Genomic DNA, 22,420 nt, shown 5'->3' on the forward strand with positions numbered 1-22,420 from the left:
GGTGTTATGGGTTTTTGCAGGGGTTTATGGAACGAAGGGAGGGTGGACATGGGTTTAAGAAGAGGCGTGTTGGTAAATGAGAGTTTTGTCTGCTTTTATACTTATGAAGGATTATGCGGGTTGAGGGGGAGTGGGTTACCAATGTCTGACTCTGGGTTAGGATGAGTACTGTACAAAACATTAGAAACCTAGATAAAAGGGACTTACCTTTACATCTTGGAATGTCAAAGGCCTGAACCACCCTATTAAGCGAGGCAAAGTTCTATCTCATCTGAGGGCACTGAATTCAGATATTATGTTTCTCCAAGAGACACATCTTAAGAATGATGCTCACTCCAGACTGAGATCCAACTGGATAGGCCAGATTTTCCACTCTACTTTTTCAGCTAAGGCTAGAGGAACAGCCATTTTAATACGGAAAGGCATTCCTTTTAAACATAAATCCACAATTGTAGACAAAGAGGGGAGATACATTATAGTGACTGGGGAAATTAACTCCTCACCAGTGACCTTTGTTAACATCTATGGGCCAAACTTTGATAATCCCCAATTTTTTCAGAAAGTGTTTTCTCTGATCCCAGAGCTGTCACACACTAACCTAATTATTGGAGGGGACTTCAATTGTGTCCTCGACGCACATTTGGATAGGTCTTCCACACAATGGGCTCCTCCATCCAAAACCAGGGATTTCTTAAAAGCATACATTAACAATACAAACATATGTGATTTGTGGAGAACTTTTAATCCTTCAGGCAGAGATTACTCTTTCCACTCCCCAGTCCACAATGTGTACATGCAAATTGATTATTTCCTGGTTGACAGGAAACTGATGCCCCATATCCTACAAGCCAAATACCATGACATTTTGATTTCAGACCACAGTCCAGCCACATTCACTCTTGAACTAACTGACTTTTCCTTAACTAAGCCAATATGGAGAGTTGACCCTCAGTTTCTGAGTGATCCTGCATTTACTGTAGTGTTTATCTCTGTGCAGAGATCCAAATATTTTTTGACAATAATAACCAACCAGGGTGGCACGGTGGTGTAGTGGTTAGCGCTGTCGCCTCACAGCAAGAAGGTCCGGGTTCGAGCCCTGGGGCCGGCGAGGGCCTTTCTGTGCGGAGTTTGCATGTTCTCCCCGTGTCCACGTGGGTTTCCTCCGGGTGCTCCAGTTTCCCCCACAGTCCAAAGACATGCAGGTTAGGTTAACTGGTGACTCTAAATTGAGCGTAGGTGTGAATGTGAGTGTGAATGGTTGTCTGTGTCTATGTGTCAGCCCTGTGATGACCTGGCGACTTGTCCAGGGTGTACCCCGCCTTTCGCCCATAGTCAGCTGGGATAGGATCCAGCTTGCCTGCGACCCTGTAGAAGGATAAAGCGGCTAGAGATAATGAGATGAGAGATGAGATGAATAACCAACCAAATACTACTTCTTTATTGTGGGAGACCTTTAAAGCATACTTGAGGGGGTGTGTTCTCATTTAAAGGACAAAGAAATAAACAGAACAGAATAACTTTACTGAACTTAGAACAGGAAATCCACCAGCTTGATTGTGAAGATGCTGAATCACCCTCTCCCGATCTGCATAAGAGAATAATTAAACTCAGATTCACGTACAACCAGATTATCTCACAAAGGCTTTCAACAACGTTAATGTATGTAAAACAGAAGTATTTTGAATTTGGCGATAAGCCTCACAAGTCGTTAGCTAGACAACTACGAAAATTAGAGAATGACCGGTCAATCCATAAGATTAAATCTGATTCTGGAGTGCCCTTGACTTTACCTAAAGATATCAACAACCGCTTCAAACAATTTTATGAAGCACTTTACTCTAGCAAATCTAATCAAGGCCCAGTCCCAATTGAGACATTTCTAGACAAGTGTAACTTGCCAACACTGACCCGGGAGGATCGTGATTTTCTTGGGGCAGACATAACACTTGAAGAAGTAAACAAAACTATTAAATCATTAAAAACAGGGAAAACACCTAGCCCTGACAGGATACCCAGTGAAATATACAAAAGCTTTAATGAATTATCACCCTTCATGCTTAAGATGTTCACCCAGGCTCTTGAGGATGGACTTCTCCCTCCATCTCTCTATGAGGCAGTGATCACAGTCATTCCTAAGAAAGGCAAGGATCCTGAAGAGGTTGGAGGATACAGGCCCATATCACTTATAAACATAGGTCAGAAGATCTTGGCAAAGACTCTAGCCAATAGACTAAATACACTTCTGGGAAACTTAATAGCACCAGACCAGACTGGATTTGTTCCAGGACGGAGTTCATTTTGTAACCTGCGCCGTCTCTTCAATATTCTTTATTCCTCTCATACTAGCAACAAAGACTTGGTTATCATCTCCCTGGACGCGGAAAAGGCGTTTGATCAGGTTGAGTGGCCATATTTATTTGCTGTTTTACAGAAATTTGATATGGGTGAAACATTTATTGCCTGAATCAGAACTTTATATAGAAACCCAAAAGCACAAATACTCACAAACAAATCCCTGTCGTGCCCCTTTAACCTCCAAAGAGGTACTAGACAAGGCTGCCTATTATCCCCCTTACTTTTCACCCTAGTGATGGAACCTCTTGCAGATACAATTAGGTCAGAAAGAAACATTCATGGTTTTAATTCTAAAAATGCCCCTCACAAAATATCTTTATTTGCAGATGAGGTCCTCATTTATGCAACGAAACCACTCTCAAGTATCCCAGTTATTTTACATATAATTGAAGACTTCAGTAGCTTTTCAGGCTATAGAATAAATTGGGGGAAAAGTGAACTTATGCCAGTTGGACTTATAGACTCCTCTCAACTTTCACATCTTCCATTCAAAATATCTAAAGACAAATTCACCTACCTTGGCATTGTTGTAACCAAACTGCCAAACTCTCTGTTTGCAGCTAACTATACTCCTTTGTTGGAGAAACTTAAATCAAATATTCAATTCTGGAGGTCTCTCCCCATCTCTCTAATTGGAAGGGTAAATACCATTAAGATGATTTTCCTTCCACAGCTGTTCTACCTATTCCAGAATCTCCCCGTCTTTCTCCCCAAAACATTTTTTAAACAACTGGACTCACTTATCATGCCCTTTATCTGGCACAACAAAAATCACAGGATCAAAAAAGCTCACCTTTGCAAATCAAAATGTGAAGGAGGGTTGGCACTTCCAGCCTTCCAACTCTACTACTGGGCCTCCAACCTCAGAACTATAGCACTGTTGCTGAACGACTACAGTGGATACTGGGCATGGATGGAATTAGAAAGGGAACAATGCACCCCTTATGACCCAACAGCTGTAATACTCTCTCCAACTGACCTTAAAAAAAAACTGTCTATAGCAGCAACTTTATTATCCACAATATGATCCGGATCTGGAAACAAATCAAAACATCCTGTGGTGCAAACTCACTATCTTTTTTACTCCCCATAGCAAATAACCCTTCCTTTTCACCTTCAACGCTGGACAGCGGCTTCAAGCGTTGGAAGGAGGCAGGCATACAATCCATTGGGGATCTTTACCTAAATGAGAAATTTGCGACCTTCACAGAAATTCAGGAGAAATATGGTCTCCATAAGAATAATTTCTTTAGATTTTTGCAAATAAGGAACTATGCACAGTCACACTTAAAGGATTTTGCAACAGCCAGCCCCTCCTGTTTGGATAAGTGTCTTAGAAGCTGTTTTAACAGCTATTCCATCTCATCGCTGTATGGCACACTCCAGAATCTCCACTTACCTTCAACAAGTGCAATTAAAGCAGCTTGGGAGGAGGAACTAGGGTTAGAAATTTCTGATGGATTTTGGAAAAATAGCCTAGAAGAAATTCACCTCTGTTCCACACATGCCAGACATTGCCTCATCCAATTTAAAGTGGTACACAGACTCCACTATTCGAAGACTAAATTGCACAAGATATTTCCTAATCTCTCTCCAATATGTGACAAATGCAATGCTGGAGATGGGTCATTAACTCATAGCTTTGTTCTCTGTCCCAACCTACAAGGATACTGGCAGGGCATTTTTAAAGTCTTTACTGAGGTCACACAAAAGGACCTTGAGCCAGATGTCCTTCTTATTTTGTTTGGGCTGTCAAACCAGTCATTCAAACTGTCAAAATATGAACAGCAACTCCTGTCATATGGACTGCTGACAGCAAAAAGGCTCATCCTGACCTTTTGGAAGAAAAAACAGGTCCCTTCCCTACAGGCTTGGCTCAATGAGCTCACTAACACCTTGAAGAAATAAGATTTTCCTTAAGAGACAAAAGGCACCACTTTGATAGGATTTGGGCCCCCTTTATGAGCTACCTCATGTGTATGTAGACAGCATACGGGGGCGCATGCGTACGCTGCGACCGGCAGAGAGTGAGAGCTCAGCTCAGCGGGTTTGTTTATTTTACGGTTAATTTGTTTTATTTATTAATTGTAGTCTTACTTTCCAATGCGAAATTGGAAAACACTGAAAAGTGCATGTGCAGACTATTGAGGCGACATGGAGTTACTGCGTATTATATTGCTGCTTTTGTTTGTAAGTGCACCTCTCGTCTACGCCAGCCAAGTCAGATGGCGTTACAGCAGAAATGAACTTTTGCAACTTAACACTGGGAGTATCAATGGCGTGTCGGATATCACGCTACAGATCCCAGACAACATTAAAAGACAATTAGGCCCAAATAAAGATGAAAGCCACGGAAGAATAAATGGAAAAAGAAGAAAGAGGGGGAAGCGTGGGGGAGTTCGACTTAGGACGAAAAAGATGCAATTAAATCGCCTCCCTCTTCCCTCCATGATCCTTGGAAATGTCCGTTCACTTAGGAATAAAGTGGACGAGCTCCAAGGGAATGTACGTTTTCTTAAGGATTTTAAAGACTGCTGTCTGATGGCCTTCACGGAGACATGGCTTAGTGGAAACGATCCGGACTCTGACCTACTGATCAGCGGCTTTGGAATACCACATCGCCTGGATCGAAGTAGAGAGGTGACGGGGAAAACTCTGGGTGGAGGGGTGTGTTTGTACGTCAATCAAAGATACTGTACTGCAGTGACAGAGAGCGTATCTGTACACCTGACGTAGAACTCCTGGCTGTGTCACTGCAGCCTTTCTATTTGCCCCACGAGTTTAATCAACTTTTCCTTGCGGTTGTTTATATCCATCCGAAAGCACACGCCCCCTCCGCCTGTAAAACCATCTCCAACGCTGTACACAAACTCCAGTGTATGTCCCCTGACGCGCCTATATTCGTCACTGGTGACTTCAATCACGTTTCACTTAAAAAGACTCTTCCAAATATGTACCAATACGTAACTTGTGCGACAAGACGAGATAAAATTCTCGACCAATGTTATGGATCCGTCAAGGACGCATATAAATCAATTCCTCTTACCCCTATGGGTAGTGGAGACCACAACTGCGTGCTCCTCCTACCCACATACAGAACTGTTTTAAAAAGGGAAAAGATTACATATAAAGAAGTAAAAACATGGACTGAGGACTCTATCCTGAGTCTGCAGGGTTGCTATGAGTGTACTGATTGGAACGTGTTTGTAGATGCCTGCGGAGAAGACCTTGACGAGCTTACCGATGTGACATGTTCATATGCTGCATTTTGCCGTGACATGATCCTCCCGACTAAAAAAGTTAAAATCTATCCCAACAATAGACCATGGGTTAACAAATCCGTTAAAAACTGCATTCAGGCCAAGAAAAATGCCTTCAAACAGGGATCTGCATCTGACATACAATTAGCCACGAAAAATATGAAAATTGAAATACTAAGAGCAAAACAGAGCTATAAGGACGAATTACAACATAACGTGGCCATAAATAAAATGGGCTCTGCATGGTCATGCATGAAAAGCATTGCAGGTAACAAGTCTGACTCAAGTAATACCATCACCCTTGAGGGCTTTGATTCTGACTATGACCTTGCAAATACCCTGAACAGTTTTTATAACCGTTTTGATAGAACTGATTTTAACAGTGAAATACATGACCTGAGACATAGACTTAAGGACCAGGATCACCATCAAATAAGAGAAAAGGACATTTTGAGAGCATTCGCACACACAAAAACAAACAAGAGTAAAGGACCGGATGGTATCTGTGGTCGTCTGCTGAAAACATGCTCAAAAGAACTGGCTCCAATATTCCACCACATATTCAACAAGTCCCTGCAAATCCAGCGTGTGCCCAAATGTTGGAAGGATGCTGTGGTGGTCCCAGTCCCTAAATCCAGCTGCCCTAAAGTATTAAACGACTTCAGACCCATAGCGCTCACATCCATAGTCATGAAAACTTTTGAAAAACTAATTAAATCTGTAGTTATGCTGAGGACACAGCCTGACATGGATGCATTGCAGTTTGCCTATAGACCACAGAGGGGAGTTGAAGATGCCACTGCCACCCTTCTGAATATGATTTTTAAACATTTAGAAGGGAAAGACACTCATGCACGACTCTTATTTATTGATTTTATGTCTGCTTTTAATTGTATCCAACCTCATGTTCTGATGGGAAGGCTTGAGGAGGAATTTAATTTGAGTAAAAACCTTTTGGGGTGGATTTTAGACTTTCTAATAAACCGGACACAGAGAGTACGGATCAATGGGACTATGTCTGACCAGACTTGCTGTTCCACTGGATCACCACAAGGATGTGTTCTGTCCCCTCTGTTGTTCATTTTATATACAAATATGTGTCAGAGCAACAGAGCTGGCAGATCCATTATAAAATATGCTGATGACACAGTTATTTTAAGTTTGTTACATGGTAGTGAGACAAGCCATGGCCCAATAGTAGATGAATTCAAAGACTGGTGTGACACGTCCTTTTTACAGATGAATGTTTTGAAGACCAAGGACATGATTGTTGATTTTAGGAAGCACCCCCAGACTCAGATTCCCACAGAAATACATGGCCAGAGTGTGGAGATAGTGGACAAATATAAATATCTTGGCACTATCATCGATAACAAACTCACTTTTGAGGCAAATTGTGAAGCTGTTTTTAAAAAGGCCAACCAACGTATGTATTGTCTGAGGAAATTGTCTTACTTCCACATTGACCGAACCCTACTGACTCTGTTTTATCGTGCTTTTATTGAATCTATTTTATCCTTCTGTTTGGTATGCTGGTTTAACAACCTATCTTTGAAAAACAAAAACTCACTTAATCAAATAGTTAAATGGTCTAGCAGACTCATTGGAGAGCCACAGCTTAGCCCTGAATCTTTATACAACAGGCAACTGCAGAGGATAGCGGAATCCATTTTACAAGATGGCTCCCATCCATTAAATAAGGAATTTCAGCTCTTACCCTCTGGTTATAGATACAGCCAACCTGCCTGTAAAACAAAGTGCTTCAGAGGAAGCTTTGTCCCCTCTGCTATTAGAGAAATTAATAAAATAGCCTCTAAACATGGATTGTGATGGCACATTTCTAGGGTATTTTAACTATATGATACCATGTCTCTTAAATAGGATGCACTACTTTTGGTGTTGTCTTGTGTTTAGTGTGAAATGCTTGTATGTCTTGTGTTTAGTGTGGAATGTTTGTATGTGTGTCCAAGATGTTTGGGTGTTTTGTATGAGCAGAGATCACTTGACTGCAAACCAAATCTACCTTTGGGTACTAATAAAGTCAACTAACTAACTAACTAACCTTGAAGTGAATAGTCAGGCCTTAACAAGAAACCACGAGTCTGGAATGATTCTTCACTCTCCCTGACCCCTCTTTTTTCCTTTTGATGTGCAGGCAGACGTCCTCTTATCTTATTTTATTTTTTATTTGGGTGGGTAGGATGGGTGGTGGATTAGGTATGTTGATATGTGTTTAATATGCTTTTATTTTATATTATTTACTTGTTCTTGTATTTCATTGTAAAAACCTGGAGAACAATAACATGATCTTGTTTATTGTATCGCTTGTCAAATAAGTCTCCAATAAAAATCTGACCAAAAAAACAAACAAACCCCCCCCACATCTCTAGCATGAGGTTTGCATTGCAGTTAACCATCCATCCATACTGCTGAATTATCAATTAAGGTTGCACAAAATAACCCAAACAATTGTCATATATAAATTGACTGGGAGTCTTATATTTATTCAGACTGACCACATCCACCCATCTAACATACACAAAAGACAAAACAAAAATCGAGGAGAATTTCTGAAGTGGAGTGAAGTAAAATTTCAACAAATTATACTATTGAGAAATAATTCTCAGCTTGGAGTGTATAAACCTCTCAACCTGTCTCTGGGAACACCATTGAGACTATAAACATACAGTATAATGACAGTTTTAGGAATATACATGGTTGAGTAAGACTTAACAACCCTCTTATTCCCAGAAACACTCAGAAATAAGGATAACTAGGAAAAACTAGACTAATCAAAACCACAGTTACTTTCAATCAGTCCAAGAAAACACCATGGGAAATGTAAAAATAATGTAAATGTAAAAATAATTCTTACTTGCCATGTGGAGATCCCGGATGAGCCCCAAAGAAACTGATAGGTTCTGGTCTGTCTGTACTGAAGAAAGTTGAATTGACAAAGTACGATCTAGGAATGTAGCCCTTTGCCACCTCAGAGATTCTGCCTCATGGATCCGGAAGCAACATTTCACTGACGTAGACAGCAATTCAGGGATGTTTTTCAGTTTATTGAAAGACAAACACATGTTTCCACATTCAAGAGCGTGTTGTAACTCAGTGATTGGAAGATGGTATCAAAGAGTTTGGTGTGGTGATACAGGGTTCTCCACGAGGGGTTTTAGAGGTGCGGGCCGCCCCCCTTTGTGATTCCCGCCCCCGTTTAATTTCTGCCGCCCCTTTACAAAAGGAAGCATGATATTGCCTATAAAACCGTGAGGATATAACCTGGCTGTCAGTGTTACTGTAGCTCTTGAAGTGTTTCCGCGGAGTGGTGGATCGGACTCGAGCCTGGCATGAACCACTCCGACGCGCTATAATGACACCAATCTATCACCAGCCAATCAGGAGACTTAATCAAACACATCCCCCGCCCACTCGTGTCCGTGTCTGAGATGTTGAATTTTCACAGAAGAAGGGAAGAAGCTGACTGAGGTAAGACTGTGTGATAAATTAACGAACGAATAAGAGAGGAATTTCAACATATAGGGCTTAAGTTTGTTACCGTTAAATAAGCATTGCTTGTACAGTAACATTATGTTGTTACAACGCTGACCCACTTTTAACGTGCCAAGTACCGACTGTAGCCGCTAACATGCTAATTAGCTTGCTGTCAAGTTTTTCCTTTGTCGAGCTTTAAGCGCAAGGTCATGGATGTTCCTACTGCTTGTTCCTGCCATAATATGATGCGTGATGTGTGCCGTTATCTGTTCATAGCCACTTTTTTAATCTATGCGGTTAGCATTGTTTTGTTACTGGTATTGTATGTTTCTTTTTGCTGTTTAACCGAAGTGTAACTGCTGCCATCTTGACGAGATCACCATCGCAAGAGATTTTCTCTCATTGTTAAAAACAGAAAAATGCAGGCATATTGTCCAAGGAGCATGCAAAGTGCAAAGACCTTAAATTGCTCTGTGTAAATTAGAAAATGGCGCAACTTCCTCTGTAGCCGTCAGTGGACAAGCACAGACTTGTCTTGAGTTTTGAGCCAATCACAACAGGGCAGCACTGTGGCCTGAGGTAAAACATGATAGTTTAAGTTTGTTTAAATTACAAAAATGAGTATACCCAATGACTGTCTCATATACAGTTTTCTTTATTTTTTTGTGCGGCATAAGTCTTAAATTTAACCTGCTATGGTCTTAAAAATTATTAAATTGAACTTGTTCAAGCCTGCAGAAACCCTGTTCTAAATGATTACTATTTGAGAGCATTTTATGCAAATAACGTATGTAAATGTATGCAAATTTGTTTCAAGGTCATCCGATTGACCCTCACCCCCCTATATTTTCAATCCGTGGAGAACCCTGCGATATGATTGGACGATGCAATTTAGGAAGCAGGGTTGTCTGTGTGTGGCAGGGAGCATCAATGGGTGGATGAAGCATTGCATCACTGATCAGAATAGATTTATGAAAACAGAGAGCATATGTGCAAGTGAAGATTATTTTCAAGGATTTAATTTGAACTAGCCAAAACAATTAGCACACAAACTGGCCAAAACCAGTTGCAAGAATGCAAAACCTGTCTCTATCAGTTACAAATGATAAGGTTCTCTTTACACAATCTCTCCAGATGATCCAAGGTTCTCAGCCTTCCCTTAAGAACATTTTATAGTTGGAAAGAAGTTTCAAGTACAAAATCTCTGGCAGCAGTTAGGTGTCAAAAAATGAATTGAAGCCAATGGAAGGAAAACAAGGGATGGAAAGGGAGAGCGTTGAGTGGTATTGCCCAGAACATGTCAAGTTTGGGGGTATTATTTCAAAAATTGACTATAGGGGAGCAGTTTGAAAAAAAAAAAGTGTCCCATTCAAAGTCTATAGGACAAAAAAAAAAAAGAGGGATGTGGGAGGAACATTGAAAAGAGAAAGCATAACCATCATCCGACTTACAAGACTCAAAGTTTGAACGAAGTTTGTAGGTTAGGCCACACCAATTCGATTAGTTGGTTCTCGGAATCGCCGCTTGAAGAAAATGCAAAATTAAAAAAATAAAATAAAATCGAAAGCAGGTTGAGGTCATGTGATGTCAAAAACCAATCAAATCACCCCTTTCACTTTAGATAAAGACTTGTGGAAGAAACATGCCTGTGGAGGGGAATCCTGCAAAGCCTGTTTGTGATTGTTAGGATATTCAGCGAACAGAAGCGTAAAATCTTTGACAGGTGTGTCGAAATTCAAGAGGGGGAAAACTTTGCACAGTTGTACTCAAGATGCTGTGAGCTTGTTACCCTGCGATGTGCCAACTTGGACAACGACTCTGTGGAGGTGGGTTTGATATACAGTTGAACTCAAAATTATTAGCCCCCCTTAAATTTTGGAACATTTTCCCAAATATCCTCCAAATGTTTAAAGCATTGATAAAAATTGATATACACAAACAATCACCAGTACTATTCAGATGTTTGTGGTGCATTTTGGAATATGAAATTAGTTTTAGGCTGTCTTTATATGAAATATGGTAAAAATGAGTTGGTCAAAAATATTAGCCCCCATGTGGATTCTTGCTTTTAAAACACAGTTAATTAACCAATCAGCTTTTAAACAACACCTGTGCAATCAATTGGCTTCCTAGCAACACCTATAGTCAACTGGCTCCATTCAACAGTTTAAAAGGACTCCAAGGAACAGGGCATTTGAATGAATGAGGAGGATTACTATTTGTCACAATGCCGAAGACTAAAGAAATAAGTCTTGAACTCCGACAAAAGATTGTGGAGGCTCATGACAAGGGCCAAGGCTACACTGCCATTTCGAAGAGGTTTACAGTCTCCAGAACTGCAGTTCGGTGCATCATTGCCAAGTACAAGGAGACAAATTCGGTCAAGAACAAACCTGGTCGTGGACGCAAGTGTAAGATCTCAAGAACTCTGGAAAGAAAAATTGTCAGAGATGTCCGTAAAGAGCCCCGTACATCTGCAAAGGAAATTGTTGCTGACCTGGCCTCTTCTGGAGTTTGTGTGTCAAGGCACACTGTTGTGAGGGCTCTTCATCGGAATGGGCTTCGGGGCTATCGTCCCAGAAGAACCCCCTTACTAAAACATCGTCACATCAAAGCCCGACTAAAGTTTGCCCGTGAGTACTTGAAGAAGAAAGATGAGTTTTGGAAGTCTGTGCTTTGGTCAGATGAGACGAAATTGGAGCTGTTTGGGCATATGGACATTGCCTATGTATGGCGAAGAAAGGGAGAGGCCTTCAACCCTGTGAACACAGTTCCCACAGTTAAACATGGTGGTGGCAGCATCATGCTGTGGGGCTGTTTTGCAGCCTCAGGTACAGGCAGTCTGGTTCGGGTGCATGGCACCATGAAAAAGGAAGATTACCTAAAAATACTGAAGGAAAACATGCAGAAGTCTGCTCTCACTTTGCGCTTAGGTCGTCGTTGGGTCTTCCAGCAAGATAACGACCCAAAGCATACATCTAAAATAGTCCAGCAATACTTCAAGGATACCAAGACCAACGTCATACAGTGGCCTGCACAGAGCCCAGATCTCAATCCAATAGAAAACCTGTGGCAAGTGCTGAAAAAGAACGTCCATGCACGAAAACCATCCAATTTGGGCCAGTTGGAACAGTTTGCAATGGAGGAATGGGCCAAAATTCCTCAGGAGACCTGTGCCAACCTAGTGAAAAACTATTCCAAGAGGTTGTTGTCAGTTGTGGGTCAAAAAGGGTACACAATTGACTACTAATGATCAGGGGGCTAATAATTTTGAACATCTCACATTTGCTGTTTTTGGTTGAAACTCAGTGTGATAATAAGATATTGTAATGAAACTTGTTGGACAATGTCTTCATAGTGCATTTATTTCAAGAATAAAAACATTTGTTGTCAATGGTCATTTTCATGGAGAAATCAAGAATTATGTTCAATTCCACAAGGGGGGCTAATAATTTTGAGTTCAACTGTATTTCATTGATTGATGTGAGGGGCAAACAAAAAAATCATTCAAAGTATTTAGCCATCAGAAGTAGCTACTCCTGGTCAAATCTTTTTTTCTGTGCATTGTAGATGTTCAATTGACTGTAATTCAATCGTTTATTTAGCCTCTCTGTTTACTGGTTTGCCTGATAAAAGACGTGCAGCCAGAGCTAGTCCTTAATGCATATGGGTGGAAAGAAGATAAGCTATTAAAAGAGCCATATGAAAATGTGTAACAATAACGTAGTCTTTTTGTTTCTCTATTATGAAAGCCCTCTATTTCCACCGCTAATTTTACCATCAGAGCATTTTTTTAAATTTTATTTTTATTTTGCGCGCTCGCTTCATATTTTTCCTGAAAAAATCTGAGAACCAACTAATTAAATTGGTGTGGCCTTAAGTGGTAACCAAGATCTTAATCCTGAAAAAGCAAAAGCAGCAGAAGCAGCAGCCTCAGGATAACAATATTGTGCTTTGCTTTTCAAGCACTTTAATATCTAACCGTTTTATACCAGAATCTCACATGACCTCACTTTGGAGAAAAAAAAAAAATTTTAAACATGCATCATAATTTGACAAATGGAAATGTCAAGAGCTGATGGCTTTGTTGGAGCACGTGTGTTTCCTAAATGATTGTGAAGGAGTTTAACTCTGTCCACAGAGGTAGGAGTTCTGTCCTGTATGACTCTGCTGGTGACTGTGGAAGTCACGCTGCTCACTAAAACGTTTCTCACACCACATGCAGGGATCCGGCCTCTCGCGGGTGAACGCACTCATGCTGCTGGAGAGTACTTTATCAGGTAAAACTCTTCCCACATAGTGAGCAGTGCTACAGCTTTTCTCCTGTGTGGATATGCTTGTGCCGTTGGAGGCTACTCTGATAAGTAAAACTCTTCCCACACTGTTCACAGCAAAATGGCTTCACTCCTGTATGGATATATTCAGAGGTGGAAAAAGTACTGAAAAAATGTAATTGAGTAAAAGTATCTTTACTTTGTTTAAATTCTACTCAGAGTAAAAGTACACATCTAAAAATGTACTCGAGTAAAAGTACAAAATTACTTCATTTAAAATGTAATTTGAGTACAAGTTACTTCATTACTTTCATTTATTTAACGCAAAAAGGATGAGTCATGAATAAAGTTCAGCACAAGTTGTTTAATATGCCTCGAAGTTGAATAAAAGTGCACATCCACACTTAAAAAAAACCTTGACTGAGCTCAGTAACATTTTCAATCCCATTGTCCAGCCGACAACATTATGAGAAAAGAAATTCAAACAAGAATTACAGTATTCAAAATCCCACAAATCAAAATAAAATGCACATAGGATCCGACTATTCAAACTAAAATGGCTTCAGGATCCTACTATTCACAATAAAATGTCCACAATCTACAATTTCAGACCAGTAAAGCTTTTGTTTAGTTTCAGCAGCAGCTGGTTTTCAAAGTTTTGGGCTGTAATTCTTGCTCTCTTTGCCGTGAAGAGCAACCCGGCAGAACTAAATAGCCTCTCACAGGCGGCTGAGGTGGGAAGGCCTGTGTTGAGCTTCAACGACAGTTTCTTAATGTTTGGAAAGGAATTGAGCAGGTCCATGCTGTCTGACGCACAGGCCAGGTACCCCTCCAATTCCCCAGAACCCTCTGACTTGCGGGACTTCATCGTTGAAAAGTAGTCCTCCTTGTCTGATGAATGCTGCCTGCTCCCTGCACCCTGCTCCACCTCAGCATCTGCCATCTGGTCAAGTTGATGCCTCACATAAAGAAGTCCTGTTTAATGACAGACACCGTAGGGACATTAAGTACAGAGCTATTTGTTCTGTAAGAGTACTATGATCAGCTAAGTCATATAACATACTGCATTTCAATAGCCCACTAGTGCACTTCAATACCCCACCTCCCACTAACAAACACGCGAGCACAATACAAAACTGTAAATTTCACGTCATGTTATGCTTTTTAGTATTTCTACACATGTGGCTAATAAAACTCCTTGGATTCTATACTGAAATGTTGTTCATATGTATTTGTTGAGAGAAAACAAATGAACAAGACTAAAAGGAATTACTGATCACTCTGATATTAAATGGTGAAAATAATATCATGACGGCACGGCACAATGTGCTTACATGGGAAGGTTGTTATATGGGATGTTAAAACAAACAAATTAACCGTTTGGAATGTAAAGTACAAAACACTTGTGCTAACTTACCACCACATGCTTTTGCAAGTTCGACGTTGAAGTTTTGTAGGCTGAAAGCTCCGTTTTGCTGGGCAGGCACATTTTGCATTGCATGATTACGTTGTTCCCCTGTTTGCGTTTGAACATGAATAACTCCTCCAAGTTGGGCCAAGGGTTTTTGTTTTGTATTTCCTCTTCAGAGTTTGTGTCTTTCCGTTCTGACTGCTCCTCCTCCATTATAGCCACCTCACCTGCAACAGCCATCCTCCAACGCGTTGGGTGCTAGGGCGCGCGCAAAGCAAGGTCACGTAATTGACGTTCAGTTCCGGGGACAAAGTGGTTTTCCGCCCGAATTTATTTTTTAACTATCAATGTTGTACTCAGTAACGTGAGGGGTTTCAAATGTAGCGAAGTAAAATACTTGGGTCAAAATGTAATTGAGTAAAAGTAAAAATTACACATTTCAAAAACTACTCTGAAAATTACAAGTTACTCATAAAAAGTACTCAATTACAGTAACGTGAGTAAATGTAATTCGTTACTTTCCACCCCTGGATATATTTATGCTGTTGGAGACTCCTTACTTGATTAAAACTCTTCCCACACTGTCCACAACAATACGGCTTCTCTCCTGTGTGAATGCGCTTGTGCTGTTGGAGATTGCTCTGATAAGTAAAACTCTTCCCACACTGTCCACAGTGATATGGTTTCACTCCTGTGTGGATACGTTCATGCTGTTGGAGACTACTCTCTCGATTAAAACTTTTCCCACACTGTCCACAGTGGTAAGGCTTCTCTCCTGTGTGGATATGCTTGTGCTGTTGTAGGGTACTCTGACAAGTAAAACTCTTCCCACATTGTTCACAGTGATACGGCTTCTCTCCTGTGTGGATAAGCTTGTGTCGTTGCAGACTACTCCCACTAGTAAAACTCTGTCCACACCAGTGGCAGCTGCTGGTTTTTAAAACAGGGGAAGCCCATTTTACGCATTCATCGTAAAACCTGTAGGCCAGATATCAAAGCATAGAAAGGTGTGCCCCATTAGCATAGTGAACTAGACAACCCTACCTAGTGGCAGAAAGTATTTTTGCTTGTACATTTCATGTTATAGTCTGGCTTGCCAAGCTAGTGCCTCATATCCTTAATAAAAAATATCAAACATCCAAAAATCACTGGCTATTCAACGAAGAGCCTTGAACATCATACCCTGATATGCAACACAGAGTCTTTAACACAACACCCAGCTGTGCAACACATCCTTGAACATCTTCTGCAACACAGTCTGGAAATTCATAACCAGGTAGACTATGCAACATACAGAACCTTGAATATTATACCCAGGTATAACCTATAACACAGAGCCCACCATTCTCTTAACATTACTGAACAATATACACACTTCACATTCATGAACATTATATGATGCACACTATTTATACACAAATTCTGCCCTCCGCTCCTTTTCCAGAAAATGGTCTGTGACCCTGTCATACCAGCTGGTTGTGCTTTCCAGAGACTTCACCAATTTCTGTTAGCAGCTAGCACTGCAGATCCCAATAAGGCTCAAGCTAGCCTACAACCAGATTGAACTACAAATGAAATAAACGAGTGAATTCACGAATGATCAAACTGATAGAATGGATGAAAGTTAACGAAGCACAACAAGTAATATTTACATTTATTTACAGAGTAATGTACAGAGACATCAATGAAAAGAAACGTTTATATGAAAAGAAATTCGGACAGCACTTTGGCACACGACTACACTTTCTCAACATCCGCTAGGGACTGACTGATCATACTTCCGTGTTCCTCACCGACGCCGAAGTACAGAGCCCGCCCTCCTCATGTCTTTCAAACACTACCTCCAATAATCCTTCATCAGCCCGGCTTCTTGCCCCTCCCACTGTCTCGTTTAGTCCCAGAGAAGCCCGGCTTCCCTGGAAGTGACGATTTTGTCGAATTTAACCAATAACAACTAGCCGAAATTGGCTGTTCAGAGCCCTCTCATAGACTGCAATGGATACCCGGCTGCCAGCGCATAGAGCCCATTGTTACAGCCAGTGTTGCCAGATTGGGCGGTTTTAAGTGCATTTTGGCGGGTTTTGAACATATTTTGGCTGGAAAACGTCAGCAGTATCTGGCAACGCTGGTTACAGCCTGGCAGCAAAGGTGATTCTCGTAGCGAACTGCAAGTTTGTAAGACATCACTCAAATAAGTTACAGGATAGTTATGAACGTAAATACAATCTTGGGCATATATTATGTTATGCAAGTTATTGTTTTAATGAGAATTCAAAGTCATAGATGCCGCAGTTTGGGGAGAGAATTTTAGGGGAAGCTCGGCTTCCCTTGTTGTCTCTGAGAAATCGCCCCTGGTCCACACTGTCCACAGTGATAAGGCTTCTCTCCTGTGTGGATATGCTTGTGCCGTTGGAGATTGCTCTGATAAGTAAAACTCTTCCCACACTGTTCACAGTGATAAGGCTTCTCTCCTGTGTGGATATGCTTGTGCCGTTGGAGATTGCTCTGATAAGTAAAACTCTTCCCACACTGTTCACAGCAAAATAGCTTCACTCCTGTATGGATATATTTATGCTGTTGGAGACTCCTTACTTGATTAAAACTCTTCCCACACTGTCCACAATGATACGGCTTCTCTCCTGTGTGAATACGCTCATGCCCTTGAAGATGACTGTGACGAGTAAAACTCTTCCCACACTGTCCACAATGATACGGCTTCACTCCTGTGTGGATACGCTCATGCCGTTGGAGAGTACTCTGACAAGTAAAACTCTGTCCACACTGTCCACAGTGATGCGGCTTCTCTCCTGTGTGTATACGCTCGTGCCTTTGTAAATTACTCTGATAAGTAAAACTCTTCCCACACTGCCCACAGTGATACGGCTTCTCTCCTGTGTGGATATGCTTGTGCTGTTTTAGGGTACTCTGACAAGTAAAACTCTTCCCACACTGTCCACAGTGATATGGCTTCTCTCCTGTGTGGATATGCTTGTGCTGTTTTAGGGTACTCTGACAAGTAAAACTCTTCCCACATTGTTCACAGTGATACGGCTTCTCCCCTGTGTGGATACGCTTGTGCCTTTGGAGGGTACCCCGACAAGTAAAACTCTTCCCACATTGTTCACAGTGATACGGCTTCTCCCCTGTGTGGATACGCTTGTGCCTTTGGAGGGTACCCTGACAAGTAAAACTCTTCCCACACTGTCCACAATGATATGGCTTCTCTCCTGTGTGAATACGCTCATGCCCTTGAAGATGATTGTGACGAGTAAAACTCTTCCCACACTGTCCACAATGAAACAGCTTCTCTCCTGTGTGGATACGCTCATGCTGTTGGAGAGTACTCTGATGAGCAAAACTCTTCCCACAATCTGAGCAGTGGTACATCTGGAAAACAAAAACATTCAAGAGACTTAATTAATTCTTGGTTTTGTCCACACATGGTTGCATTTCCTACAATACTGTAATATGGCTTAATCAACAAATCACACACTGTGGCAGCAGGGGCATTGTCGAGAGCCAGTTTGTAAATGGAGAGTGAGACCAGGCAAGGTGAGTGGCAAAGTGATCACGCCTGTGTCTCATTATTGATTTGTGTGCGTCTTGCAGTGACAACTGCAGGTTTATATCGAGGGAGAAAGCAGAAATGAGAGAAGCTTCCCTACATGCCGTGTTTGTGTGCGCACGCGTGTGCACATGCATATGAGAAAGTGCTTTAATTTATTTGAGCTTTTCAGCTTGTAAAGTTACCAGAGTAACTAACTCATCTGTCCCTGTGCTACAGTATTTCATCACTCCCAACAAAGGTGCTGAAACCCAGGATAGTGAAGCAAACTGCCAGCATGGAGTCCTTGCCATTCAAGGAACTCATCCATGCTCTTGCCACCACTCTGCAGAAACAGCATCAGGCGCTGGTAGCAGTGCTTCAGTGCGCTACTGCAGACCCAGCAGGAGGCTTGCCAGGCATTTCGGAACCTGCACATATCAGCGGGTATCCCAGCCGCCCCCACTTCACACTGACGAAGAGAGGGCCCCACGATGACCCGGAGACCTTCCTTGTTCTCTTTGAGCAAGCTCTGGAGGTATGGGGATGGCCAATCAATCATCCTGACTGGAGAAACGCAGCTTACCGTGCCGCAGCTACTCCCTGACAACAGGCTGGAGTATCCTGCCCTTAAGTGAGCCATCCTACAATGCGTCGGCCATACCCCTGAGCAACACTGTCAGCACTTACACATGTTGACTCTGGAGGAGATCAGCCAGCCATTCTCGTTTGGTCAGCAGCTCTGAAATACTTATGGGTGGTAGCTGAAGGTGGAAGATTGCGATGCCAAGGGTATCATCAATGCAGTCGCACTGGAGCAATTCATCACTCAGCTGCCAGGAGGAACAGCTGAGTCAGTCCAGTGCCACTACGCGACGTTGCTGGACAGAACCATCTGGCTGAGCAGGGTTTTTTCTAGAAAAATTTAGTATGAGGGCGCTCACCATGGCGAGGGAGCGAAGGTGCCGGTTGTCGCCCCCCGCCGTGCAAAGCCTTTGAAAAATTGAGGCTACAATGGGACATTGAGTATCTGAGAGGGAAATTGTAACAAATTGTCTGTCAACATTGAAAAAGAATGAAGTAATCTTCTGCCCCGGACAGTCTTTGGCTTTCTTCCGTTTCGTGCCGCGGGATGACATCTTTAAATGCCCAAGTGTCAACAAAAACAACTCGCGAACTACTTCTGTCAAAAGCTCCCGCGCCGGTGGGTGAAAGGTCATTCAGTCTCGAGAAATCTCGCTCGACAAGTCAGCTGACCTTGTATGTATCCCATGTCAAATCTCGCGAGAGCAGCCGCAACAAGTAAACAACTAAACAACATGGTGCCTCAGTCTGGAAAACGCCAATTCGGATTGTTTTTGCACCGTCTGGCGGTGTATCTACTATGATTGGAATATTTTTGGAGCAATTATAAGGCCAAATAAAAAAAATAGTGTGTTTCCGGTAACCCGACCGATCGAGAATTTCCGCGTCGAAATTGCCGACCGTAAAGTTATTATTACAAATTTCCCTCGATATTTTAGTGTAAGCGGCGTTGGTTTGTCATAATTTTTTGTTTCAACGCATTCAAGTTGTGAAAGAAACGATAAAAAGTAAAATGTTTCACCACTTCTATCAGCCCTCCTGCATAAACTGAGCCGAGCCGCCATTTTGAATCCTCATTCAAGGCTGTAATGCAAATTGCTTCCTCTTCAGTATACAAGTGCACTTCCATGGCAGGGAAAAACACTACATTTTGCCGCCTATGTAGTCCCCTATTTATACAAATAGGAGTCATTCAGGATTCAGCCATGTTTTTGCTCGACCCAAGTTCTACAGTAGGCTAGGCTAGGCCGTCTGCTTTTAATGGAAGTAGCCTAGCCTAGGACGTTATTTTCACGTTATTTCTTGATAAGGTGTTTTCACGTTATTACATGAAAATATCATGAAATATCGCTTCCGTAGATCATAACTCGAACTCTCGCGATATTTTTTTTATTCATTTAAAGATTTAAAACACTTATTTTATTATGATGTGTGGTATAAAGGATTCTGTGCCAAAATACTATTTTGTAAGATGTTTGTGTTAATTTTTTCGAACAAAAGAAAAAAAAAAAAAAAAAAAAAAAACTTTCCTACCTACCAACCTTATTTTAGTATTTCATGTTACCAGAAACACACTTTTTTTTTTTTTTTTTTGTCCTAACGTATTTGATGATCAGGCACATTGTCACGTGGAGTTGCTGGGATGTTTTCACGGAGTCGGTAAGGGGGCGCACGCCGAGAGTAAGAGGGCGCAGCGCCCCTGTTCCCCCTTTTAGACGAAAGCCTGCTGAGGGCCATCTGGCGGCAGTGGCTGTGGCAGGCCAACAGCCTCCTCTATCTCCCTCTCTCTTTGCCCCTCCATCCCTGACCCTGCACTACAGAAGCAAAAGGTTGGGGCTGGAAGTAAAAATGAATGTAGCCACTCAACCCACCCCAGTCCTCTGTGGTGACCACCTCTTGCTGTCCCAACTCACAGCGGTTGCAAAGTGGCAAATGGTGTTTTCTGACATGTTCTTGCCCCTCTCCGGTCACACCTACCTCATAGAACACCACACTGAAATGACCCCAGGGGTGGTGGTGTATAGAAGAAGAAACCTTTATTCATCACATGCACACTTCAAGCACAGTGAAATTCATCCTCTGCATTTAATCTATCTGAAGCAGTGAACACACACACATGCGCGCGCACACCCAGAGCAGTGGGCAGCCACACCAGAGCACCCGGGGAGCAGTCAGGGGTTCGGCACCTCAGCCCAAGGCCGCCCCACGTCAACCTAACTGCATGTCTTTGGATTGTGGGGGAAACCGGAGCACCCGGAGGAAACCCACGCAGACACAGGCAGAACATGCAAACTCCACACAGAAAGGCCCTTGCCGGCCGCTGGGTTCGAACCCGGAACCTTCTTGCTGTGAGGCGACCATGCTAACCACTACACCACTGTACCGCCCATACCGCTTACCCGAACACAACAAAACTGTAGTTCAGGCTGAACTCAAGGTCATTCTTAAAATGGGAATAGTCGAGGAGTCGCGCAGTAACTAGAGCAGCCTGGTGGTCTTGTTCCCCAAGGCCGATGGATCGGTCTGGTTCTGTGTGGATTACAGAAAAGTCAATGCAGTGTCTAAATTTGACACGTACCCAATGCCTTGCATTGACAAGTTGCTTGATCAGTTAGGCAAGGCTCATTTTTATTCAACACTGGATTTAATAAAGGGATATTGGCAGATCCCCTTGACTCTCCTATCCTGCAAAAAAAGGCCTTTTCCATCCTGTTTGGTTGACACCAATTTGTCACCCTTCCATTTGGGTTATTCGGGGCCCCGGTGACATTCCAATGTCTCATGGACAAAGTCCTTTGCCCACACACTGCCAATGCTGCAGCCTACCTCAATGACAGTTATATAAAGCAACCATTGTCCACAGCATGTAAAACACCTCAAGGCTGTTCTGGAGTAGTTGAGGCATGCGAAGCTCATAGCTAACCCAAAGAACTGTGCAACTAAGTGGGTGGAATTATGGTATCTGGGCTTCCACTTGAGTCATGGGCAGGTGCATCCCCAAATTGACAAGACTGCAGCAATTGTGACCTGTCGGAGGCCCAAGACCAAAAAGGGGGTCAGACAGTTCCTGGGGCTGGCTGGCTATTCTTGGAGGTTTGTGCCTAACTATTCAGATGTCACCAGCCCACTGACTGATCTCACGAAAAAGGGGGCACCAGATCCAGTCCAGTGGACGGAGCCATGCCAACAGGTTTTCACCCAGGTAAAGGCTGCACTACGTTGGGGGGGGGGGGGGCACCATTATACTCCCCTGACTTCTCTCTACCCTTTATTTTGCAGACTGACTCATCAGACAGAGGGCTGGGGGTTATTTTGTCCCAGAAGGTGGAGGGGGAGAAATGCCTGGTGCTATACATTAGTCACAAACTCTCGGTGTGAGAGACTAAGGCTACGTTTACACTAGACCGTATCTGTCTTGTTTTCTTCGCGGATGCACTGTCCGTTTACATTAAACCGCCTGGAAACGCCTGGAAATGGGAATCCGCCAGCGTCCACG

General features: G+C 42.4%; 1 protein-coding gene across 1 annotated transcript in view; it reads right to left on the bottom strand.

Annotated features, from left to right (window-relative positions):
- Positions 1-22,420, bottom strand: part of LOC132870519 (zinc finger protein 850-like) — a 101,099-nt gene that overhangs the window by 69,124 nt on the left and 9,555 nt on the right. The window contains exons 2-3 of the mRNA XM_060904187.1: positions 17,388-18,182; positions 15,356-15,703 (exon numbers count right to left, since the gene is read on the bottom strand). Of these exons, the coding sequence (XP_060760170.1) occupies positions 15,356-15,703; positions 17,388-18,182 (1,143 nt within the window). The remainder of the gene's footprint in view (positions 1-15,355; positions 15,704-17,387; positions 18,183-22,420) is intronic.

Source organism: Neoarius graeffei, chromosome 22, assembly GCF_027579695.1.
Source record: "Neoarius graeffei isolate fNeoGra1 chromosome 22, fNeoGra1.pri, whole genome shotgun sequence".
NCBI lineage: Eukaryota > Metazoa > Chordata > Actinopteri > Siluriformes > Ariidae > Neoarius > Neoarius graeffei.